This window comes from Lissotriton vulgaris, chromosome 12 (assembly GCF_964263255.1).
Source record: "Lissotriton vulgaris chromosome 12, aLisVul1.2, whole genome shotgun sequence".
NCBI classification, from domain to species: domain Eukaryota; kingdom Metazoa; phylum Chordata; class Amphibia; order Caudata; family Salamandridae; genus Lissotriton; species Lissotriton vulgaris.
The window spans coordinates 678,318,467-678,339,952 of NC_141700.1; the positions used below are offsets into that span (position 1 = coordinate 678,318,467).

The window sequence follows — 21,486 nt, forward strand, 5'->3', positions numbered from 1 at the left end:
TTGCAGACAGCACATGCACGCTGGCAAGCAATGTGGTGGTCAAAAAAAGAAATGCTGTTAAGGAAGCAAATTAAGTCAAATGTGAACATGAGCTTTCTCACAGACTTGCATAACTTTATTATTAAAATTGCTGTTGACCTTTGGTCCAAGTTTTCCCATACTGCTTGCAATAAGGCTGGGCACTATAGCCTGAAAAACTCCCTAAAGAATGTGTTCTTTACAACTGAATGAATGAATACAAAATTTATAGAGCGCTAACTTAGCCCAAGGGAGTAAAGGCGCTATAGCAGAACGATGTACAGACAGGAGACATCATGTTCAAACAGGGGTAGATGTAAACAGCCAGGTCTTCAAGGCCTTGCACAAGAGGAAACGTGACACATGCCCGGAGATTGCCTCCAGGAGGGAGTTCCACAACTTAAACGCGGCCGTAGAGAAAGCTCTACCTCCCCATTTCACCTTTTTGAACCTCAGCAGTGAGGAGGTTTTTGTTCGCAGACCTAAGCTCCCTAGTTTGAGAATAGCGCTGGAATATGGATTTAATACCATCAGGGGCCAAGCCAAAGTATGCATTGTGAGTCAAACAGAGGGGTCTGAAAAGAATTCTATGGTCCAATGGAAGCCAATGAAGTGTGAGAAGAGAGGCTGAAACTGGGTGGTATTTTAGCAGATCCTTTACCAGCCTGGCAGCAGCATTCTGCACCAGCTGCAAGTGTTGCACCAATCCTTTGTTAATGCCCAAATAGAGGGCATTGCAGTAGTCCAATCTGGACATTACTAAGGTGATGACAGCCTGTTTACGTGACGCAAATGAGAGAAACTGGGACATTTTCCTGATGATCCTATTTATTCCAAAACACGTGGACACTGTCCTGTTCATCTGCAGGCTCAGAGAAAGGTAATTGTCCACTATGACCCCTAAAATCTTCCTGTGTGAAACAGGGCACGGCAATCGCCCAGTGAGTCCACCCACCAGTCGCTGGACCAGATGTTCAATTGGTTCCCAAATATCAAGACTTGGGTCTTCTCACCATTGAATTTCATAGAATTTTGCACCATCCAGGATGAGACTGCTTCCATACAATTTTTGAAATTGGTGGCGGAGTCTCTGATGCAATGAGTGATGGTCACAGTTATTTGTGTGTCGTCAGCATACGACAACACTTTCAGGCCGAATGATCTCACCGCCTTTGCCAGCAGGGCAACATAGATATTAAACCGCGTCGGGCTCAAGGAGGAGCCCTGAGGGACTTGACACAATAAGGAATTCGGATCAGAGTAGAATTGGCCCATTTTCACTGTGTATTTCCGATCCCTAAGGAAGGAGGCGAGAAGCCCCAGGGCCCATCCCCCGATCCCTATCACGCTGAGGCGATCAACAACCCTCAGCAGAGATAGGGTATCAAAAGCTGCGGTGAGGTCAAGCAGGACCAGCAAAATAGTGTGGCCTACATCCACCTGGGAACGGATGTTATTAAATACTGCAGTAAGTGCGGTTTCCGTACTATGATAGCTTCTAAAGCCATGTTGTGAACCATCAAGAATTTGATTGTCCCTTAAAGAAAGCACTAAGGTGGGAATTTAAGTAGGTTTCAAAATCTTAGCTGGGACTCTTAAAAGAGAAATCAGCCGATAGTCTTTCAGTTCCATAGGGTCCAATGAGGGCTTTTTTAGAAGCGGCCTAACCACTACAGACTTCCAGGACACAGGCTATTGCCCCTTTGAGATGGCTACATTCAGAATAGTGGTAAGGTGGGGTATAATAGCTTCTCTGCCAATTTTTAGTACCTTCGGGGGCAGGAATCCAAAGGAGAAGCGGAAGTAACTCCTAGTAAATGGTCTGTGACCTCAGGTGACATACTAGGAAAAGTAACCTGGTGTCTCCTCTCCAATAGCACTTTCATTGAGGTGGAGTAGAGGCTGAGTAGCTAGCCCCCCCTTGTAAGTAGGATGCCTCCAGCTGGGAGTATATATCTGAGATTTTGGTACGGAAGAAGACTGATAGTCTATCACAGAGCTCCTGTGAAGACTCCGACGGGTCTGTAACAGGAAGGGGGGGGGAGTGAGGGAGTTAATAATATTAAAAAGCTCTCTGGAGGATTTGATGTACTCTGTAATCTTTGAGTAGTACATTCCCTTTTCCTCCATAATAGCTACTTTGTATTCTTTCAGACGCTGTTTATGCAGCTCTCTGCCTAACAGTGCTAGATCTACGCACCATAGCCTCTCCTGTTTCCTGCACTCCTGTCTCAGCTTTCTAAGTGTCGGAAAACCAGGGAGAGGAAACTCACAAAAAGACTCAAACATGGGCTGATCTCTTCACTTCTCTCTCCAAGCATACCAGCCCAGGACCACAATTGTACACAAGATCTCAGATGGACAGCCTGGTGCAGTAACCAGATAAGCAGAATATATTATTTTATGAGCCATATTGTCATTTTTGCATTGTTAACACCATCCAGGTATTATTTTCACCTCATTAGTACCAGTTTAACACCCAAACCTAGCAGAAAGCTAGCAGTAAGCAGCAGAGATCTGACCAGTCAACCATCGCAATGGGTCTGGCACTGGGTAGCAACAGCTGTCTGTGTTTTTGCTAACTTTTCAGGTGGAATCAATTTATTTTGGTAAAATCTGCACATTATACAGCAGATAGATTGTGGCGAATGTGTCAAATCTGTATTCATGCGGGAAACATGCCTCCACTGCACAGTCTTACAAATCCAGTGGTCCTGCCTATGACCAAATATTTACAGAGGCAAACGCAGGTGGACAAATGGGGAAGGTTACTTTGCATTACATATTACGGTGAACGATAAACTGGGCTCAAAAGCAAAGGATAAGCCTATTACATGAGACATGGGTGATGTGTGCAATGGATTAAGGTTCAATTATGATTTTACTTGGGCCATTTCTGTGGGGTTTTTTTGGTGATCGTTGCAGGGGTGCACCAGACCAAAAACAGTGTTAAGTTCCTCACTGCTAAACAGGCACTTGGGACTAAGTGATGTTATGTTTTTTGGCTATCTCGATCAGGGATGTTGATGGATATTCTGTCTCTTCCAATTGCAGATACTTGCCCTGCCACACACCAGAGATTTTACAGTCATCTACCAGGTCCCAAGAAGCTACCAACTAAGTAACTTTGAAAATGGGCAAGTGGGCACAGTACACGAAAGTGTACAGGAAAGATTGGGAGTGTGACCCCGAACTAAGAAAGTTGATAGCCCCTGTAAAAAAAGATAAAGCAAAGGCGAGCTGTAAATACTGTCATATACAACTACGTGCCCACTACCATGATTTAAAGCTACATGCTTCCACAGAAAAACGATTAGTATGCATGAACATACGTAGCCTAACCATGGCTTCTTAGGCCCCACCAGCTTCTCAATTATCAAATGACCAGAAAAGGAGAGAGCTTAGGATTGCTGTGGCAAATGCATGTAGCACATCAATTAACAGACTGGGAGAAATGTCAAGCGAAGAAGTTCCTCCTTTCCATATGCCCCGGACAAAGTGCACAGCTTTGATAAATTGACTATTAGGCCCCTATTTCAAAGGGGAGCTCCTTCGAGATATGGGGAGTTCACCTTACTCTTTGATCATTGATAAATGCACTGACATTTCCGTATATAAACTGTTGTGCATCTGCCTAAAATACTTCAGTCAGAAAAGAAGCAGGCTTGTGAGTAGTTACTTAAGGATGATAGAATTACAAGAGGCATGTGCACAAGACATTGCAAATAACATAACATGTGTATTTGTAAAGCGCGAGAGGGCGTGGCTAAGGCGCCGATGTAGGTGGAAGCGGGACTCCGGAGCTCCTCCGCGCCTGCCTCGCACCACCATACATCCTGCACCCTGACTCGAACCCCGAGCCCACAAAAGTGCCCAGGAGGGCATCAGACCACGCAGGGGGAATCCGGAGGACTGGGGGCCCCTGCAACTGCCCCCACTGAACTTTCGTCGGAGAGCGAGGCACCCGGGGAAGTGAGCGCCCAAATAGGCGGCCGCCGTCTCGGTCTGAAGTGCCTGGCGACGGAGCCCGGGAGGTGACGAGGAGCCCTGTGACTCTATGGTGGCTGGTCGTTTGCCGGCGGGGACCCCTTGAGAGCCGGCGGAGGTGAGGGGAACGGATTGGCACCTTCGTGAACGGGACCGGAGGAAGAGGGACGGCCGGCCTGCCTGACCCTAAGATGGCGCCGCCGGGGAGCCTGTTGTAGTAAAGGAAGGCGCATGACTGCCTTGGCGGAAGTTTGAGGAGCCCATGGGACCCTGTGGAGCGCTGGGCCCGCCCTCCTGGTGGTGGACTCGCCGGGGCTGGTGGCGCTCGAGCGGCGATAGAGAGGAGAGCAAGGGAGGAGGTGCTGGCTACCCACCCCCACGAGGTACTGGATCTAGAGGCGGGAAGGGGCGCCTACCTGGCCAGGGAAGCCCGAGGACAGCGCGCCACACCGGGACTGGTGCTTGCAGGCGCAAACTCTGCCTGAGACTTCTGGACGCGGGGGCCTCACTGGGCGACCGGACCCGGGGCAGCGGTGCCTCACGTCCCGGGTGGAGCGGGTCCTGGCCCTTGGGTGGCCTCTCGAGCTAGTCCCCGCGTGGCGCGAGCCCGGGGATACGCGTGAGTGAGGGGCCTGAGGCGGAACTAGGGCGGAGAGCGGGAACGCCGGCGGATGCCGCAGGGGCACACGCAACTAGCTGCCCACCAGCATGGTGCGAGGTGGCAGGAAGAAGGGCTTCGAGGCCCTGAAGCTGGATGACCCGGGGCACCTCGTAGAAGACGACCCGCCGGGGCCGGTGGCGGGGAGCTCGACCCACCCACGGGACCCTTCCCTGGGGGACATCATGCAGGCGATTGTGGCGTCGCGGGAGGCCCTCGAAAAGCGCATGGATACCATCGGATCGGACCTGACCCTGCTGAAAGATGACCATAGAAAGCTGAAGGAGCGGGTGGCGACCTCGGAGGTCACCCTGAAAAGTCTGCCTGGGGACGTAGCGGAGCTAAAGACGACACTGGCAGAAATGGCGCAGAAGGTGCGAGTGCTGGAGCTCCGAGCTGAGGACAGTGAAGGGCGCTCTCGGCGCAATAACCTCCGCCTCGTGGGGGTCCCCGAAAAAGTTGAGGGGCGTGACGCGGTCACCTACCTGGAGGGCTGGCTGCGGGCTGAGGTGGCCCCGGATGGACTTTCGCCGTTCTTTGCCATTGAACGTGCACACAGAGTCCCTGCGCGTCCCCCCAAGCCGGGGGGGCCGCCACGCCCGATTGTGCTACGTCTCCTGCACTTCAGAGACAGAGACCATATACTGCGGAGGGTGCGGGACATCCCGGACCTGAGAATCGACAACAGCAGGGTCATGGTCTTCCCGGACTTCACCAGGGAAGTGCAGAAGCAACGGACCTCCTTCCTGGCGGTCAAGCGGAAACTGAGATCGCTGCAGCTGCCCTACGCCATGCTGTTCCCGGCGCGGCTGCGGGTGGTCGTTGGGGAGCGCACCCACTTTTTCCTAACACCGCAGGAGGCCTGGAGCTGGTTGGATGCCAGGGGGGAGCCGGACACGGATCCCACGTCGCAGACCCCACCCAGGAGACGCTCCACGGAAACGACGCCGACGCGACGATCTGGCTCCCCATCGGGATGGCAGCAGGAACGAGCCAAGGCGGTGCAAGCAGTGGCGGCCATCAGCCAGGGAGACGCCAGCCCATCCAGTAACGCATCAGAGCAGTCGAAGGCCAGTGCTCCTAGCCCTGGCTCCAGCAGTGGGCACGAGTCGTCAGAGACAGACCTGCCGGTGGTGACTCCCCAGACAGCGGATGGTATCCTTGGCTGAGCTGGATCGTGGGACGCTGACCGCATAAGTAAGGTACTGGGGAGCGGGTGCGGAGGGGGGCCGCTTCCGGACGCTATGCAGTGAGGTGCGGATACCCCCTGGGACTTATCGCTGAGATCTTGGGGGAGGGGAGAGTCGTGGGACTTCTCCTGAGTGTTGTTGGGGGAGGTGGGGCGGGGGCGGGGGGCTTCGGGCCTGTCTGGGGCCGGCATCGTTGCCACCCCAGCCCTATTATGTAGTGATACGCCTTTGACACTTGAGTTTGGATGGGGTTTCCACGTTGGTTGTCTGTCCGGGGGTGTGGGAGTTGGGGTAGTTTGATTACGCAAGTTGGGGGGGGGACGAGGGAGGGGCCTGGGTGTGCTGGGGGGATTGCCGAGAGGGTGAATAGGCCACGGTGGACTCTACCATGGGATCCGACTTAGGCTACAAATGTCTCACATGGAACGTAAGGGGATGCACTCGATGCATAGGCGGCACAAGATCCACTCCTATCTGGTCAGGCGGGGCATAGGAAGGGAAGGCACTGCAGCGGCGCTGGAAGGGGCAGGTTTATCACACTGGTTACTCTGCTTATGCTAGGGGGGGGGGGGCATCTGGATACGGGCGGGGGTACCCTTCCAGTGTACACAACAGGTAATTGACCCAGAGGGGAGATACATAATGGTGCGAGGCAAGCTGGATGGGAGGGACCTTAACCTGGGTTGCTTGTACGCCCCGAATGTGGACCAACCTGCATTTCTCTCTCTACTGTCCAATAAGCTAGCTCAGTTCTTAGTGGAGCCCTTGCTCCTGGGCGGCGACTTTAACAGCGTGGCTGACGTTGCTCTGGACAGATCCCACCCCCCCATACCGAATGCACCAGCTGGTAGACTTGCACTCGCGCGCTCCACCTGGCAACGCCGGTGGGGCCTGGTCGACTCCTGGAGGGCTGACCACCCGTTGGACAGGGACTACTCGTTCTTCTCCGCTCTCCATGATTTGCACGTCCGCATTGATGCCTTCCTGTGCTCCCAGGACGTGCACGCGGAAGTGTGCCACAGTGAGTATCTCACGTGCACGGTCTCTGACCATAACCCGCTTCTCGTGCGGATGCGCTGGTCGCAAATCCGCCCGAGGATCCCGGCTTGGAAACTCCGTCCTGAGGCACTAGACGATCAACTCTTCCGTACCACAATTGCCTCGGGCATTGAAGCATACTTCCAGGTGAACGCGGGTTCGGCGGGCTCGGCTGCGACGGAATGGGACGCCTTTAAATCTGTGCTACGGGGCCAGTGCATTGCGAAGTCATCGGGGGTGCGGAAAACGTTGCTGGAGGAAATTGAGAAAGAGGACGAGACCCTGCGGGGGCTGGAGAGGACAAGGCCTGAACGGCCGGACACCCACGAGGCCCTCCTGGGGGCGCGAGAGGCGGTGGCGATGTCGGTGGAGCGCCTCCGGTGCTTTGACTACAAGGCCTACCTCACGCGAGCGCACTCGGAACGCGACAAGTCGGGAGCTCTTCTGGCCTGGCTGGCCAACCCGGCCCGTCGGAGCTCGGTCATCCTTGAGGTCAGGGACCATGCGGGGATGGCGAGATTTGATCAGCAGGGGATCAACACGTTGTTCTACGACTACTACACGGAACTCTACCGTAGCAGGGTCTTCCCTTCGTTGGGGGAGTTCCAGGCCTTTATGGAGGGTCTTGACCTACCGGAACTGGGTGAGGAGGATGCGAAGCGGCTCGGGGACAAGATCGAGGAAAGAGAGGTGCGGGTCGCCATCAAGAGCATGGCGAGAAATAAGACGCCGGACACCGACGGATTCCCCGCGGAATTCTATCTCACCTACGCGGATCTCCTTGCGCCCCGGCTGACGTGGCTGTACAACGAGTCGAAGCGGCTGGGTTGTCTCCCTGCGACCACGAGGGAGGCGTTGATCGTCCCCCTGCTGAAGCCGGGCAAGCAACCGTGGGACAGAACAGCGTACCGCCCACTGTCCATGCTTAACCTGGACTACAAGATCTTAAGCAAGATCTTGGCGACGCGGTTGCTCCCCCACATGCCCATCCTGGTCCATGCGGACCAGTCGGGTTTCATCCCGGCCCGCAATACGGCGCTTAATGTGCGGCGACTCCTGCATGTACTGGAGGCTGACACCTACGACGGCGACGAGGCAGTGGTGTTTGCTGTCGATATGGAGAAGGCTTTTGACAGCCTAGAATGGCCTTATCTCTTTCATGTCCTGCGGACGATGGGCCTCGGCGAAGGCTTCGTAACTTGGACGATGCTGCTTTACCAGAACGCGACGGCGAGAGTCAGAACTGGGAGGGTTATCTCTGAGATGTGCGGGGTGGGCAGGGGCACCCGTCAGGGATGCCCTCTCTTCCCCCTGCTGTTTGCCCTGGCCGTCGAGCCCCTTGCAGCGCGAGCCTGGATGGGCCAGGCGTATCAGGGCCTGGACGTCTATGGGCAGGTACACCACATCGCATTATACGCAGATGATCTGCTGATGTTCCTGGCGAACTCGGCGGACTCCCTGCGTGGAGCTAAGACTCTCCTGCAATCGCTGAGCAGAGTATCGGGCCTTCGAGTGAACTGGGCAAAGTCCCACCTATTCCCGGCCCGCCCGCGGAGAGCATGCCCACAAACTACGGAGGGCGTAACGTGGGAAGAGAGGAGCCTGCGGTACCTTGGCACCTCGATCTTCCATGACAGGGCCGATATCCTTGAGGGAAATATCGGGTCGGCGATCCGGCACACTAAAGGGAACTTTGACTTTTGGGGCACGCTCCCATTGTCACTCATGGGGAGGGTGGCACTACTCAAGATGGTGACCTTACCGCGGCTGCTTTACTTCTTCGGAACCCTCCCGATCTGGATCCCGGCAAGCTACTTCAGGCGGCTGAGATCGATGGTCATCGGCTTTCTGTGGGGAGCGGGCAGGCGCAGGGTGGCACATGCCACACTTCTCCGCCCTCGGGCGGACGGGGGTCTGGCAGTGCCGGACTACGAGCTCTACTACCTGGCAGCGCAACTGCAATGGCTAACAGTGGGTAGCAAGGGCCAGACGAGGGGAGGACGGATCAGGGGAGCCGGCGGGACAGGTCCAGGTGTTGTCCCGGATTGTCCTGGGACTTCCTATGGGGGATTTCCACCTTACTCAGGAGTTTGCGTTGGCCCGAAAATGCTGGAACAGGTATTGCCGGAGGTGCGGTATTACGGTTCCGTACGCACCTGAGATCCCACTTAAACTCTGCGGGGCACTCCCGCACTGGGGCTCGTGGCGCGGGCTGGACGGCTGGGACCAGCAGGGGCTGTCATCCATGGGCGACCTGTACGAAAACGGGGCAATGTTGCCCTTCGACCTCCTGAAGGACCGCTTTGAGCTGGAGGGTGGGGACTTCCTCCTTCATGCGGCATTAACGGCGGCGATCCGCAAACACTGGAGGGCGGGTATGTCGGAGCCACCACTGTCCCTGGGCTGCCAGTACGTCGTGATGATGGCGGGGACGGTCAAGGCTGTCACATGCCTATATCGACGCATGGTCTCCGAATCCGTCACTCCAGTGCTGGCCTTGAAGGCGAAATGGGAGGCTGACTTGGCGACTGAGATCCCCGAGGAGGCATGGACTGGCATACTGGAAGGGGCCCGGAACGGGACGCGCAACGCGAGATTCCAGCTGGTGCACTTTTATGTCTTACATAGGGCCTACCTGACCCCTGACAAACTACATAAATACTTCCCGGCCCACTCGGCGTCCTGCCCGCGTTGCCCGGCGGATCTCGCCGATTTCCAACACATGTTCTGGTCCTGTCCTGAGCTGGGGCCCTTCTTGAGGGAAGTAGTGGAGGTTCTGAGGGAGGTAACGGAGAGCGACCTGCAACTCACCATGGCACACTGCATTTTACACTGGTTCCCACACACATCCAAAAACAAGGTTACTAGCAAGTTTCTGGATTTGGGGCTCCTCCTGGCGAAACGGGCCATTACGTCCCAATGGAAGGCGACCAGGGGCCCCGCAGTAGAGCGCTGGAAGGCTGAGCTGCTTAAATGGGCTCGGTGCGAGGGTGAGCTTCGCCTACAGGCCGCGCTCAGGGTAGACAATGACATGGCACTGGAGAGGGCCAGGGCGTGGGAGGGGCTGGTCCTAGATCTTACGCTCCTGGACACGGAGGAGGAGGACTCCCCGGTGCATAGTCCGGCTCCGGCGATGCGCCCGCCTGACGGGGGGAGTGGCTAGGCCCACTCTGCTGCTCCCCTATTTTTGCATTCCAATGTGATGACTTACGAATAGTTGCTGATAAATCCTGGAGCTCTGTTTCGGTTCGGGTCTAGCGGGGAGGGTTGAGAACTCGGCTAGGTGGTACTCTGGCACTCCTGGGGGGGTGGGGGGACTGGGCGGGGGCGGTTATGGGTGATTCTGGGCGAGGGTGGAGGGGTAGGCGGGGATGGGAGTGTTGAGGGGGGAGGGGGGGTATGTTCAGTAAGGGTAAAAAATGACTCTTGGTTCAACTGGACTTGGGGCTCGGAAGAGGGAGCGTTAGGGCTGAAAAGCAGCTTTGCCAGTTCCCACCCACCTGGCAACTGTGGACCAATACAGAAGGCTCCATCGCAGTTTTTTCCCCCATGATATTGCCGCTCAACCTCCGGGGTGTGAGCTAAACGGCTGTGTGATACGGGGGTGGGGGAATGGAGCTTCGATTGAGCCCCAAGGGGAATGGCTCGCATATACTGTACGCATTCCTGATGTTGCTGCAATAAAAAGATATTTACAAAAAAAAAAATGTGTATTTGTAAAGCGCACGTTCACCCCCATAGGGGCATCTTGGGGCTGAATAAGAGAGGATTGTTGTTACCCAACTCAATGGTACTCATTTGTCAACCTCAGAAAGGATGAAAGGCTGAGGGGACCCACCAGGATTTTAATCTGTGACCATGAAGTCGAACAGAGGACCCTGAGCCACCAGACCCAGCTTTTTGCCCTTCTGGAGTTCCTCAGAAACGACAGGCTTCCAATTGAGAACTTGGTAGGTGTAGGTACAGTTGGCTCAAGTGTGATGTGTGGCAAAAAACACTCCACATATACTTAGTTGAGAAAAAAGCAGCGACTTTTCAGCGTGTATGTTGCATCTGCCACTCTCAACATTGTTGCTAGAAAAGCAATGCAGTGTGCCCAGCATTGTTGAGTTCATGATGCGAGAAACCTACAACTGGTTTGCACATTCTCTAAAGCGCCAGGCAGTCTACACAGATTTTTATCAAACCTTGAATGGAGAAATGCCGCTGAAGCTTATTTTGCCGGGTGAAACACGGTGGCTAATCATGGCGGATTGTGTGGAGCATTTTCTGGAGCAGTATGATGTATTAAAGCTGCACTTTTGCAACACATCATACGTAGAACATTACTATGCAGCTAGAAAGCTACAGGAAATGTACAATGGTGAAACACATTATCTCTATCTTATTTTCCTCAAACCTAAGTTGCAGGAAATTAAAGCAGTGAACAAAGCATTTTAGCTTAAATCAGGTGTTGTCCTCCACATGTGTTAGATTTTGCAAACTTTAAAAAGGTCATCTCTAAGGGGCCGATTCCGATGTCAAACTGACTCAGGTCCGACCGACATCAGTCAGGAGCCATAACCGACCGACCTGCTGTGGTCAGTTATGGCCCTGCTAGTACGATGCGACCGAACCCTGTTCGGTCGCATTCGTATGCTTCACAATGGAAGCATGCATTCCGAGCGGAATGCATGCCTGCATTGTGTAAAGCAGGGGTGCAGTTCATCCCTGCACCCTGTGGCTGGCACCCCAAGGTGCCTGCCACTGGGTGCAGGGATCAACAGAGGGGCACCGTAGGTGCCCCCAGGCGGCCTCGCACCCATGGTGGCTCTGCTTGGGGCCCCAGAGACAGTTTCCAACTGCTTTTTGTGTTTCTGGCACAAAAAGGCAGTGAAAACCCGCCATCATACTCCCACGGTCGTAAAGAGGTGACCGGGGGAGTATTGAAGGATTTCCGGATGGCATCTGGAAATCAGAGTCAGATTCCATTCCGACCGAACCCATCGGAATGGCTAGGTCAGAAATGAATCCGGCAGACACGTTCCGATTCAGTCGGAAGGGCTCCGAACATGGTTCAGAGCCCATCCGACGGGAATCTGAATCGGCCCCTAAGAAGAATTCTAAAGTCAAGTGTCATCAGTACCAATAGTAAGCAGCAGTTGCGTAATTTAGATGTTCAAGGTAGTGCCATTTATCTTGCACAGGAGGATGTTGACCTTGGCCTTTACTTCTGCAAAGCTCCAAGAAAGCAAACTGCCTGCTGCCAAGGACTATTTAGAAAAATGGTGCACAGACTTTGTCTTTCTACCTATGTCGAACAGAACCAACTCCTTGCTTCTCACCAAGCAGGTTTCCGCTCGGGTCATTCGACCGAATCTGTGGTGCTCGCCGTTCTCGACGAGTTGAAAGCCAAGGCTGACACCAACTCTCCCCAAGCTTTGGTTCTCCTCGACCTGTCCGCTGCGTTTGACACGGTCGACCATAACATTCTTTTGGACCGTGTCAGCGCAGCGGGCATACGAGGCCCTGCCCTTTCCTGGATCACGTCCTTTCTAACAGGACGTTCACAAGCTGTCCACCTCCCCGGCTTCTCTGCTCTTCCCCTCCCGGTGCCCTGTGGGGTTCCCCAAGGTTCCTCCCTCTCTCCTCTTCTTTTCAATCTTTACACTCATCCACTTATTTCTTCTCTTCTTGAGCTGGGGGTCTCTGTGTATAACTACGCAGACGACCTCCAGCTCGTCTTTGATCTTTCTTCTTCTTCTCACTCCCTATGTTTTTTTTGCTCCACCATGGTCTTTATTTCTGGGTGGATGAGCACCAATCACCTCAAGCTCAATCCAGATAAGACTGAGCTTGTCCTGACTGGCGGCTCATCCAGCCCCTGGTCCTCTGCTTTTTGGCCCCCTACTCTTGGCCCCCCTCCCACCCCGGTTCCCTCCGTTAAAACATCGGGCATTAAGGTCAGCCAGGACCTGTCCATGCATGGCCAGGGCAGTGCCGTAGTGTCCTCCTGCTTCCTCTCCCTTCGGCTGATCCGAAAAATTTCTCGTTTCTTTTCTCTTGATTCCCTTAAAATCATCATTTCTGCCCTTATCACTTCCCGCCTTGATTATGGTAATAGCTTGTTCGTGGGTATCCCTGCCTACGAAACCCGCCGTCTTCAAGCAATCCAAAATCAGGCTGCCCGTCTCATCTTTCACTTGCCCAAAACCCATCACATCACTCCTGTCCTCAAATCCCTTCACTGGTTACCCATCCTGCAGAGATCCTTGTTCAAACTAGGTTGCCTTGTTTATCGGGCCCTTGATCACTCTGCACCGGCGTTCATCAACTCTCTGATTTCTTTCCACACCCCTGTCCGCTCCGTTCATCTTCCTCTGCCCTCCTCACTGTTCCCCGTTTCCACAAAACTTGCACTGGTGGAACTAGATTCTCTGTTCTTGCACCCCGGTTTTGGAATTCCCTTCCTCTCTCTATGCGTTCTATCCCTATCTTTTCACACTTCCGTAAAGCGCTCAAAACTTTCCTGTTTGCCCTGGCCTACCCCCGCTAAACCTCCTGGCCCTGCCTGTTCTGTTCCCTAGAGCTCTCAGCGCCAGGAAGCCGTTTGGCCATCGTGCGCTCTATAAATAATTTCATTCATTCATTCATTCATTCATTCTGTCAGTAGAACATTGGATGTGCTTGCCAGATTCGCTGAGCCTCGCAAGACATTTGTAACTTCTGAAACCCCAAAATTTACTTTCAGATTCTAAATCTCTGGTTGCTGACTTGACTTGCCAAAAGGGTTTTTTTGCGGACCCAAACACACATGTTAGAAACGCAGTGGAGAAAAGTGACTTCATATTCATTCAATAACTCATCAGGTATCTCTCTGGATTGAAGTATTCCATTATACAGATGCAGCTGGGAATCATTGCTATCAGGAGTTGGCCATGGGTGCAATCAAACTTCTGACCCTGCCCATATCAAAGGCACAAGTGGGAAGAGTGTTTTCACAAATGACCATGCTTATAAATAAGAACCCGTAACCGAATGTGGCTGAATTTGCCAGCAAATATACCAAACATAAAATTTGGATTAAAGAACAATGTTGTCAATTTATCTTCAATCAGACCCTCTCCTGAACTGCAATGTTCAACAGCAGTATGTACAATTAATTGTTTTACTGTTAGCTGAGCAGCAGCTTATCCAAACCGTTGTTTGCTAACAGCAGTCTTGACACTGAACACCTTACATACCAAATTGGGCTAGAGTGTTTCGCACACTATCAGAGTTTTTATGTGGCAAACCCAGCTCCAAATGCAAATCCCTCCACAGCACATGATCCACCACAATGGGTCCAAAAAACTCATTGCTGCATTGTCCTCTTGCCCAACATATCACTGCCTTACCCTTAAAGATGCTGCTAGTCTTCACATTGCCACTACCAGACTCTAAAAGATGCTGCTATTCTTGGCAGTGCCAGGACAGTATTTCACACCTTAATCTGCCACTGCCAGACTCTGAAGGATGCAGCTACTCTTGGCAGTGCCGTTGCCAGACTTTGAAAGATGATCCTACTTTGGCACTTCCAAAAACATTTTGCACACCTTAACCTGCCACTGCCTGACCCTGAAGGATACTGTGACATTTTGCACGGCCAGAACAATTGTGCAAGCCTGAACCCGTCACTGCCAGACCCTAAAGGATGCTGGGTTTGGCAGTGCAAGGCCAAGAACAACTCTTGTTCACCTCACCAGTTCCAAATTGCTCCCCAGCACATGATCTGCCAAAATAGTTCCAAAGGACTCGCCGCTGCATTGTCCTCTTGCCTTAACCTACCACTGCCAGACTCTTAAGGATGTTGCTAGTCTTCGCAGTGCCACAACCAGGCACTGAAAGATGCTGCTATTCTCGCCAGTGCCAGAACAATTGTGCACACATTAACCTGCCACTGCCAGACACTGAAGGATGCTGCTAGTCTTCACAGTTCCACTGCCAGACTTTGAAGGATACTGCTGCTCCTGGCAGTGCCACTGCCAGACTGAAGGAATCTGCTAATCATGGCAGTGCCAGGCTCAGAAAAAGTTTGTGCACCTTAACGTGTCAGAACAATTTTGCACACCTTAACCTGCCACAGCTAGACCGTGAAGGATTCTGCTATTCTTGGCAGTACTGTTGCCGGGCTCTGGGATGCTGTGAGCCTTCACACTGCCACTGCCAGACTGAAGGATACTGCTGCTCTTGACAGTGTCACTGACTGACTGATAATTGTGTCAGTGGCTGGCCCAGAAGAAGACTCTGAAGTATGCTGCTACATTTTGCACTGGCAGACCAATTGTGCACACCTAAACCGGTCACTGCCAAACTCTGTAAGATGCTGCTATTCTTGGCAGTGTCACTGCGAGACTGAAGAATGATGCTACTCTAGAATATTACCGGCACACCACCATATCTTTTTACCCTTTATTGTTTGGTGCTTACTCCCTACTTCCTCCTTTTGTATTTGCCCTGATGTGACTAAGACTTTCACTGATGGACCACCTTGATTGAGGCCTTCTGTTACCACGTGTGCTCGGCCCGGGGACTTGCCTCTTACCGCATAGTCAGCTGTTCGTCCCAGCTCTTTTCCATTCACAGCATTTGTTTGTTTGCCCAAGGGCTCCGACCTTCAGCTTTCGTCTTGAGTAAGCTCTGCAGACTGCGACGGCGCCCAGCCAGTTTAAAGGTGAGTGAAAGGGAGGTGTGTAATGTGTGCATTGAGGATTCAGTGCATGAGTGCACATGAGTGACTTGCTCACCAGAAGCTCTTTTGTGCCCTTGTGTGATGCAGGCAGGTGTTGGTGGGGAGCATAATGATAGTGTGGGGTTGCACTGAGAGTCACATGCTCAGAGGAGATGTATTCACAATTATTTGTGTGTATAGAAGCCGGGCAATGCTTCAGTACTCTGAGGTTGATTGGCTTTGCAGGTATTCCAACCACCTCTGCCATAATAAAAATAGGTGAGTCTCCAATGTAATTGGCTGCAGGCATCTTCGTACCATTTTTCTTTGATCAGGCCTTTAGACTGTTACCTCGCCTCACACACAAAACCTTGCCAGCTCTGTGAAAAAAATGCTAGGACGCCTCATCAGGGCCAGGGTAGTATGCGCTATAGCAATTACAATACGTGGAACCACACCCACCCATACATGCCAATGATTCAGACGGGCGATTCTCGGTTTTTATCCCAAAAATGACTTTATTTTAGCAGTCTCCCGGCTAAAGTAGTTTGTCATTAAATAGGGAAAATAAAGTCCCTCGTTTTTTTCTTCTTTTTTCCGACTTCAGTGTTGAGATGTTGCCATGAATGCTCAGCTAAAGCCCTCCTGCCCGCAGTGGAGGAAATGCAGGTCACGCCATTGAACCGCCACGGCATGCTATAGTGCTGGGGTCGGGAGAGTCGCTCTTCCCTGAAGTGCTCCTGTATTGCAGTACAAGGAAATTCAGTAATTTGTAGTACAAGCATGCACTGCAAGTCACTCCACTGAACTTCCTCTGCCGCTATGCTATGGTAGTGGGGTCAGGATGCAAGTGTGCGCAATGCATGTCACTACACTGAACTGATGCTGGAAGTGTAGAGGTGGGAGTCACTCACTTAACATGTTGCTGCACTGCAACATGCAATTCATAGATTGTGTGGATGCTGTACAAACGTACACTGGAGCTACAATCACCTGAAAGGCTTCTGTAGTTATATCGCTTAAATTCCTAGTGCCTGTGAAAATGAATGTGCCCTTCTATTATGAAACTCTATAATTAAACTGGCTCACATGGTGTTGTGGAAATGTACCTTGTTAGGGGTACACAGGTGCAGGGTCACCCTCTTGTCAATGGTTCCAAAGACTAACAAAAGAGATCGGCACTGGAGTTGAAATAAAATAAGTGTATTAATCACTCATGAGTGGGACCACGTCCACACAACACTCAAGCGCTGCAGGAGGTAGTACACTGAATTCACAAACCATCGTCCCTTTTATACCAATTTGTTGCAATGTAAGCATGTGAACAGAAATGGAAAGAACAAGTTTAGAAATAGCTATCAGTAAACAAGGGCAGATGAATGACTACGTGGTAAGCAAAGTGCGAGGGGGGAGCAGGAATGCTTATGGCAGCAGTAAATGGTCAACAGTTTACATCTGAGACCAGGTGCAGCTACAAACCCCCAGCACGTACATTGCTTAGCCAAGTCAGGAGGTCAACTAAAATAGATAACACAAGCAGAGTGAAAAGACAAGCAGCAGAGGACAGAAGAATTACGAAGGAAACAAAATGGACACCACAGCCAAAATAGCTGTAACTTATGGCAAGTAAAATATTACACGTTTCCACAGCATAACGCATCGCTCTGGAGTAGCCCTGTTTCTAACCCCATAATTAAGGAGCCATGAACTAATATGCTTCTGTGCTCATGCCATCCTTGTGTGTTGACTGGAGTGGATGGGGGCACCAAACATGCAGGGATTATTTTGATCCTTTGTTCACCTTCTGCTGCACCACTGACTGCCACTGGGGAAGTGTGACAGAAGGTGATACGTAGCCATGCATCTGTTACTGTGGTAGTCCCCAGAGCATGGGAGTGGCCCCCAGCTCTGCACTAGTCTGTAGTCTTTCTCCTGTGTGCATCTTGGTTAAACTTTCATTTTTTTAAATAACGATTTGGTTTTCATTCAAAAAGCTTGATGAACCATACATGTGTATAGATGACAAGGTTGTACCATGCCAAGTGGTTCATGCAGTCATTTTCAAAATGCATCCTGTTAAAGGTCGTAACTTCTGAATACTCCGCTCACAGCATAAATGACTAGAATAATGAGGTGAGGTGGCTCTATTAGTTTGTAGTTATGTAATATTTGTCAGGGTAATCAAGCAAAGGATGACATATGGATTCAGTCTCCATTTATAATAGTGACTGAGTTTGAAAAGCATTCCATTACTGAAGTATTCCACAGTCTCATGTACAAGTGTCAACAAAGGGCAGTTTTCCTTTTCCAATTAAGCTGCCGGAGTGTTTGCCACCAGCAGCCGATTCCACATCAGTGCTTCGCTGGCCTCAATTTGATCTTTCAACGCAGGGGTCACATCCCAAGTAAGATGCCTATCTGCATTGGGAGTGTGTTTCTTCATGTTGTTTTCATGTCAGTTGGTATTTCAGCTTAGAAGGGTTCAATTTGTAGAAAAATCCATCAAATACGCTTATTATTTATATGGTTGTAGATTCCAGTTGTCCAGTGCCTTATATTGTGCTTCTCTCCCTACTATACTATACTATGTGTATCTTTACTACTAGCTCTCCAGTACGTTCCATCAAGTGTTGCCTAATGTTTATCCTTGTAAAGTGGGCCAGTGGTTTTCAAATGGATGGGTGTCAGGATCCATACGTCAAGAACCGTGATCTGACCTTACCCGACACGGCCGCCCATTTTTCCTCTACACAGCCACCGGACACCAACATCTCCATGGATGGATCAACATGCCTGCTGTCCCATATGACTGACCCTTTAACACTTTGGCTGCTAGAGTTATTCTTCCTCTGTGCTGGGCCATAATGGAAATGGGTGTCTTCATGACGAGATCAGCTCGTCATGAGCACAGGAGCACTGTGCCTCATGACGAGCTGAGCTCGTCATGAGCACGGAAGGGGTTAAGGACGATCCCTATTCCAGCCTTCGGGGGTGGAGCCGAACCACGTCATCGTCCGATAAGGACCCGCAAGCCAATACCAGGCAAGAAGAAGCCGGAAGGAGAAAGACACAGCTCTAGGAGACCCAGGAAGCTGGCAAACACGCCGGAATCACTGAAGGCACCCGCGGATCCCGATGAGGAAAAGCCAGGAGGCCAACTGTAGTAATTACGCTGGAAACAGCAAGTTGTCTTGAGATGTTTAATTATGATTACATGGACATAGAGCCAGCATAGTAATCATCTGGCTCCAACAGACACTATTTCAAGAATGACCATTCTACTTTCTAAAGTAACCAAGGAACACTGGTACAATCTTAAAGCAACACTGCACATGAAATAAGTGACACGCATTACAGATTACTACATTACCTTCTCTTCTCACACAAAAAAAACAAACAGACTGAAATTCAAACAATACATATGAAGGTAATCACCAATGAGGACTACCCAAAACATTAATATTAAACTATAATTAATCTCATAACTAATCTCTATACCTTACAGGTTTAACAATAGAACATGAACTTTTCCTGGAAAGAGTATTTGAGACTAATTCTTTATCACTCTTAGGAAACTGTTTTGATCAGAATAATTAACTTTAGCAACTTTGCCCAAATTCCACCAAAATCCTCCATCAATTTGAATAGCATTACCTACTCTTTTCATAACTTTCACAGGAGGTTGAAATTTACTTTCCCCTTTGTTGACATGAATGGATTTCCAAATTCTAACATAATCACCCACATTGAAAGTGCTCAACATTGACCCCTTTTTAGTGTCAAAAGTTAACTTTTGTTTCTCTTGAGTAATAGATGCACTTTCTTTAACAAAAGACATTAACTTCTTCTTAACATCAGATTCATTTTTTACCCACTTTGACATCCAACCTGGACGACAAAAAGTATTTGGTTTCCTTCCCCTCATCAGCTCGAAAGGGGAAACTTTTGTTGAAGAGTGAGAAGAAGTTCTATAAAACCAAATCATGCTGTTAAGCGATTTAGCAACATCACAATTTTTAGCTTTTGCCCATTTCACACAGTCACCCACCACTCTATTCATTCTCTCCACAAGCCCATTTCCTTGAGGATGATATAGAGAACTTCTGCTGTGTTTGACCCCAGAGATGGACAAGAAGTCTTCAAATTCTTTAGAGGCAAATTGTTTCCCATTATCAGAAACAAGAATTTCCGGAAAACCTTCTCTACTCCACACTTCACTCAAGAAATCAATAATGGTCTTAGAATCAACACCCTTGACTAACTTGAATTCTGGCCATTTTGAAGCATAATCAATCATAACCAAAATAAACCTTGCACCACCACTGAGAGTTATGTAAGGTCCCATAACATCTATTCTAACCATTTGCCAAGGATGATCAGGACATTCCACTGGAATTAGTGGAGGAACACAGGTTTTGAGAGACTGGTCAGATGTTTTGCAGATGTTGCAATCCATGACAAATTCATCAACCTCTGCATCCATACCTGGCCACCAAAATGTATTACGCATACGGCGCTTGGTAAAAGAAGATCCTAAATGTCCCTCATGAGCCCTAATTATGATACCTTTCCTAAAAACATGTGGTGAGATTAGTTTGTCATTCCGTAAGAGAATGTCATCTTCAACAGACAATTCATCTTCAATCTTTGAAAATTGTTGAAGAGGAGAGAGAACCTTTTCTCTTGGCCAACCAGACTTAATAAAGTTGCAAACTTCTTGAAGAATATCATCATTAACAAACGCCAACCTCCACTCCTCTTCAGAACAAAATTTAAGTATGGAATGTACACACCAGCAACAAGACAATCTTCGCAATCTTCATCAATGAGATCAGCAAACGAAACATCTTCATCATGTGAGTCTACAGAGGGAAACCTTGAAAGAAAATCCGCTCTTCCGTTCCTTCCACCTGAGATATGCTTAACGTCAAAATGATATTGAAACAACTTGCTTACCATACGCATGATCCTAGGAGTAGAGCACTTAGTTATTGTTCCACTTAAAATATTAACCAACGGCTTATGCTCTGTTTGTAATAAAAATCGTTTGCCCCACACATTAGAACAAAATTTGTCAATAGCCCATGCGCAAGCCAAAAGTTCCTTTTCTACAACTGAATATTGTAATTCAGGTGCTCGTAAAACTCTGGAAGCAAATCTGATAGTTTTCTCAACACCATCCTCTACTTGGGTCCTGGTGGCCCCTAAACACACTTGAGTAGAATCAACTGTCAAACAATAAGGAAGGCTTGGATCAAACGGCTTTAAGATAGAACTTTTACTCACACTGTCTTTGACCTTTTGAAAAGCTGTGACGCACTCATCACACCACACAAATTTGCTTCCCTTCTTCAATAAATTGCTAATGGGTCTAACAATGGTAGCATAGTGAGGTATAAATCTGGAGTAATACTCACAAAGATCTAAAAGGGACTTCACACCTGTTTTGTCTGTGGGAGTGGCAGCATTAGAAATAGCCTCTAACAAACCAGGCCTTGGTTTAATTCCATCTTGGGTAAGAATATGCCCTAGATATTAAACCTCAGTGCCAAAAAAATTAAATTTCTCCAACTTCAAAACAACTCCATGCTCTTGAAAAAGACTCACAACTTTATGTAAGATTTTGTCATGCGACTGAGAATCCTTTGCAAAGATAAGTACGTCATCTTGGAAGACCAGCAATCTGTCAACTCCTCTGAGAATATTATTTATCACACGTTGAAATACCGACGCAGCAGATGCCAATCCAAAAGGCATACGTTGATATTGAAACGTCCCTAGAGGAGAGACAAAAGCTGTTAGATGACGTGCTTCTGGGTGTAATTCAATCTGGTGATAGGCGCTAGCCAGGTCCAGTTTGGTAAAGATTTTAGCACCCTTGGTAGATGCAAAGAGATCTTGGATTT

The 21,486-nt window shown here is 50.1% G+C and overlaps 1 protein-coding gene across 1 annotated transcript; it reads left to right on the forward strand.

Annotated features, from left to right (window-relative positions):
* The first annotated feature begins 6,924 nt into the window (after positions 1 to 6,924).
* Positions 6,925 to 11,331, forward strand: LOC147677994 (uncharacterized). Its single transcript, XM_086945603.1, is given in 3 exon segments — positions 6,925 to 7,271; positions 10,703 to 10,918; positions 10,920 to 11,331. Coding segments are annotated over 3 exon segments (975 nt in total).
* The last annotated feature ends 10,155 nt before the right edge of the window (positions 11,332 to 21,486 follow it).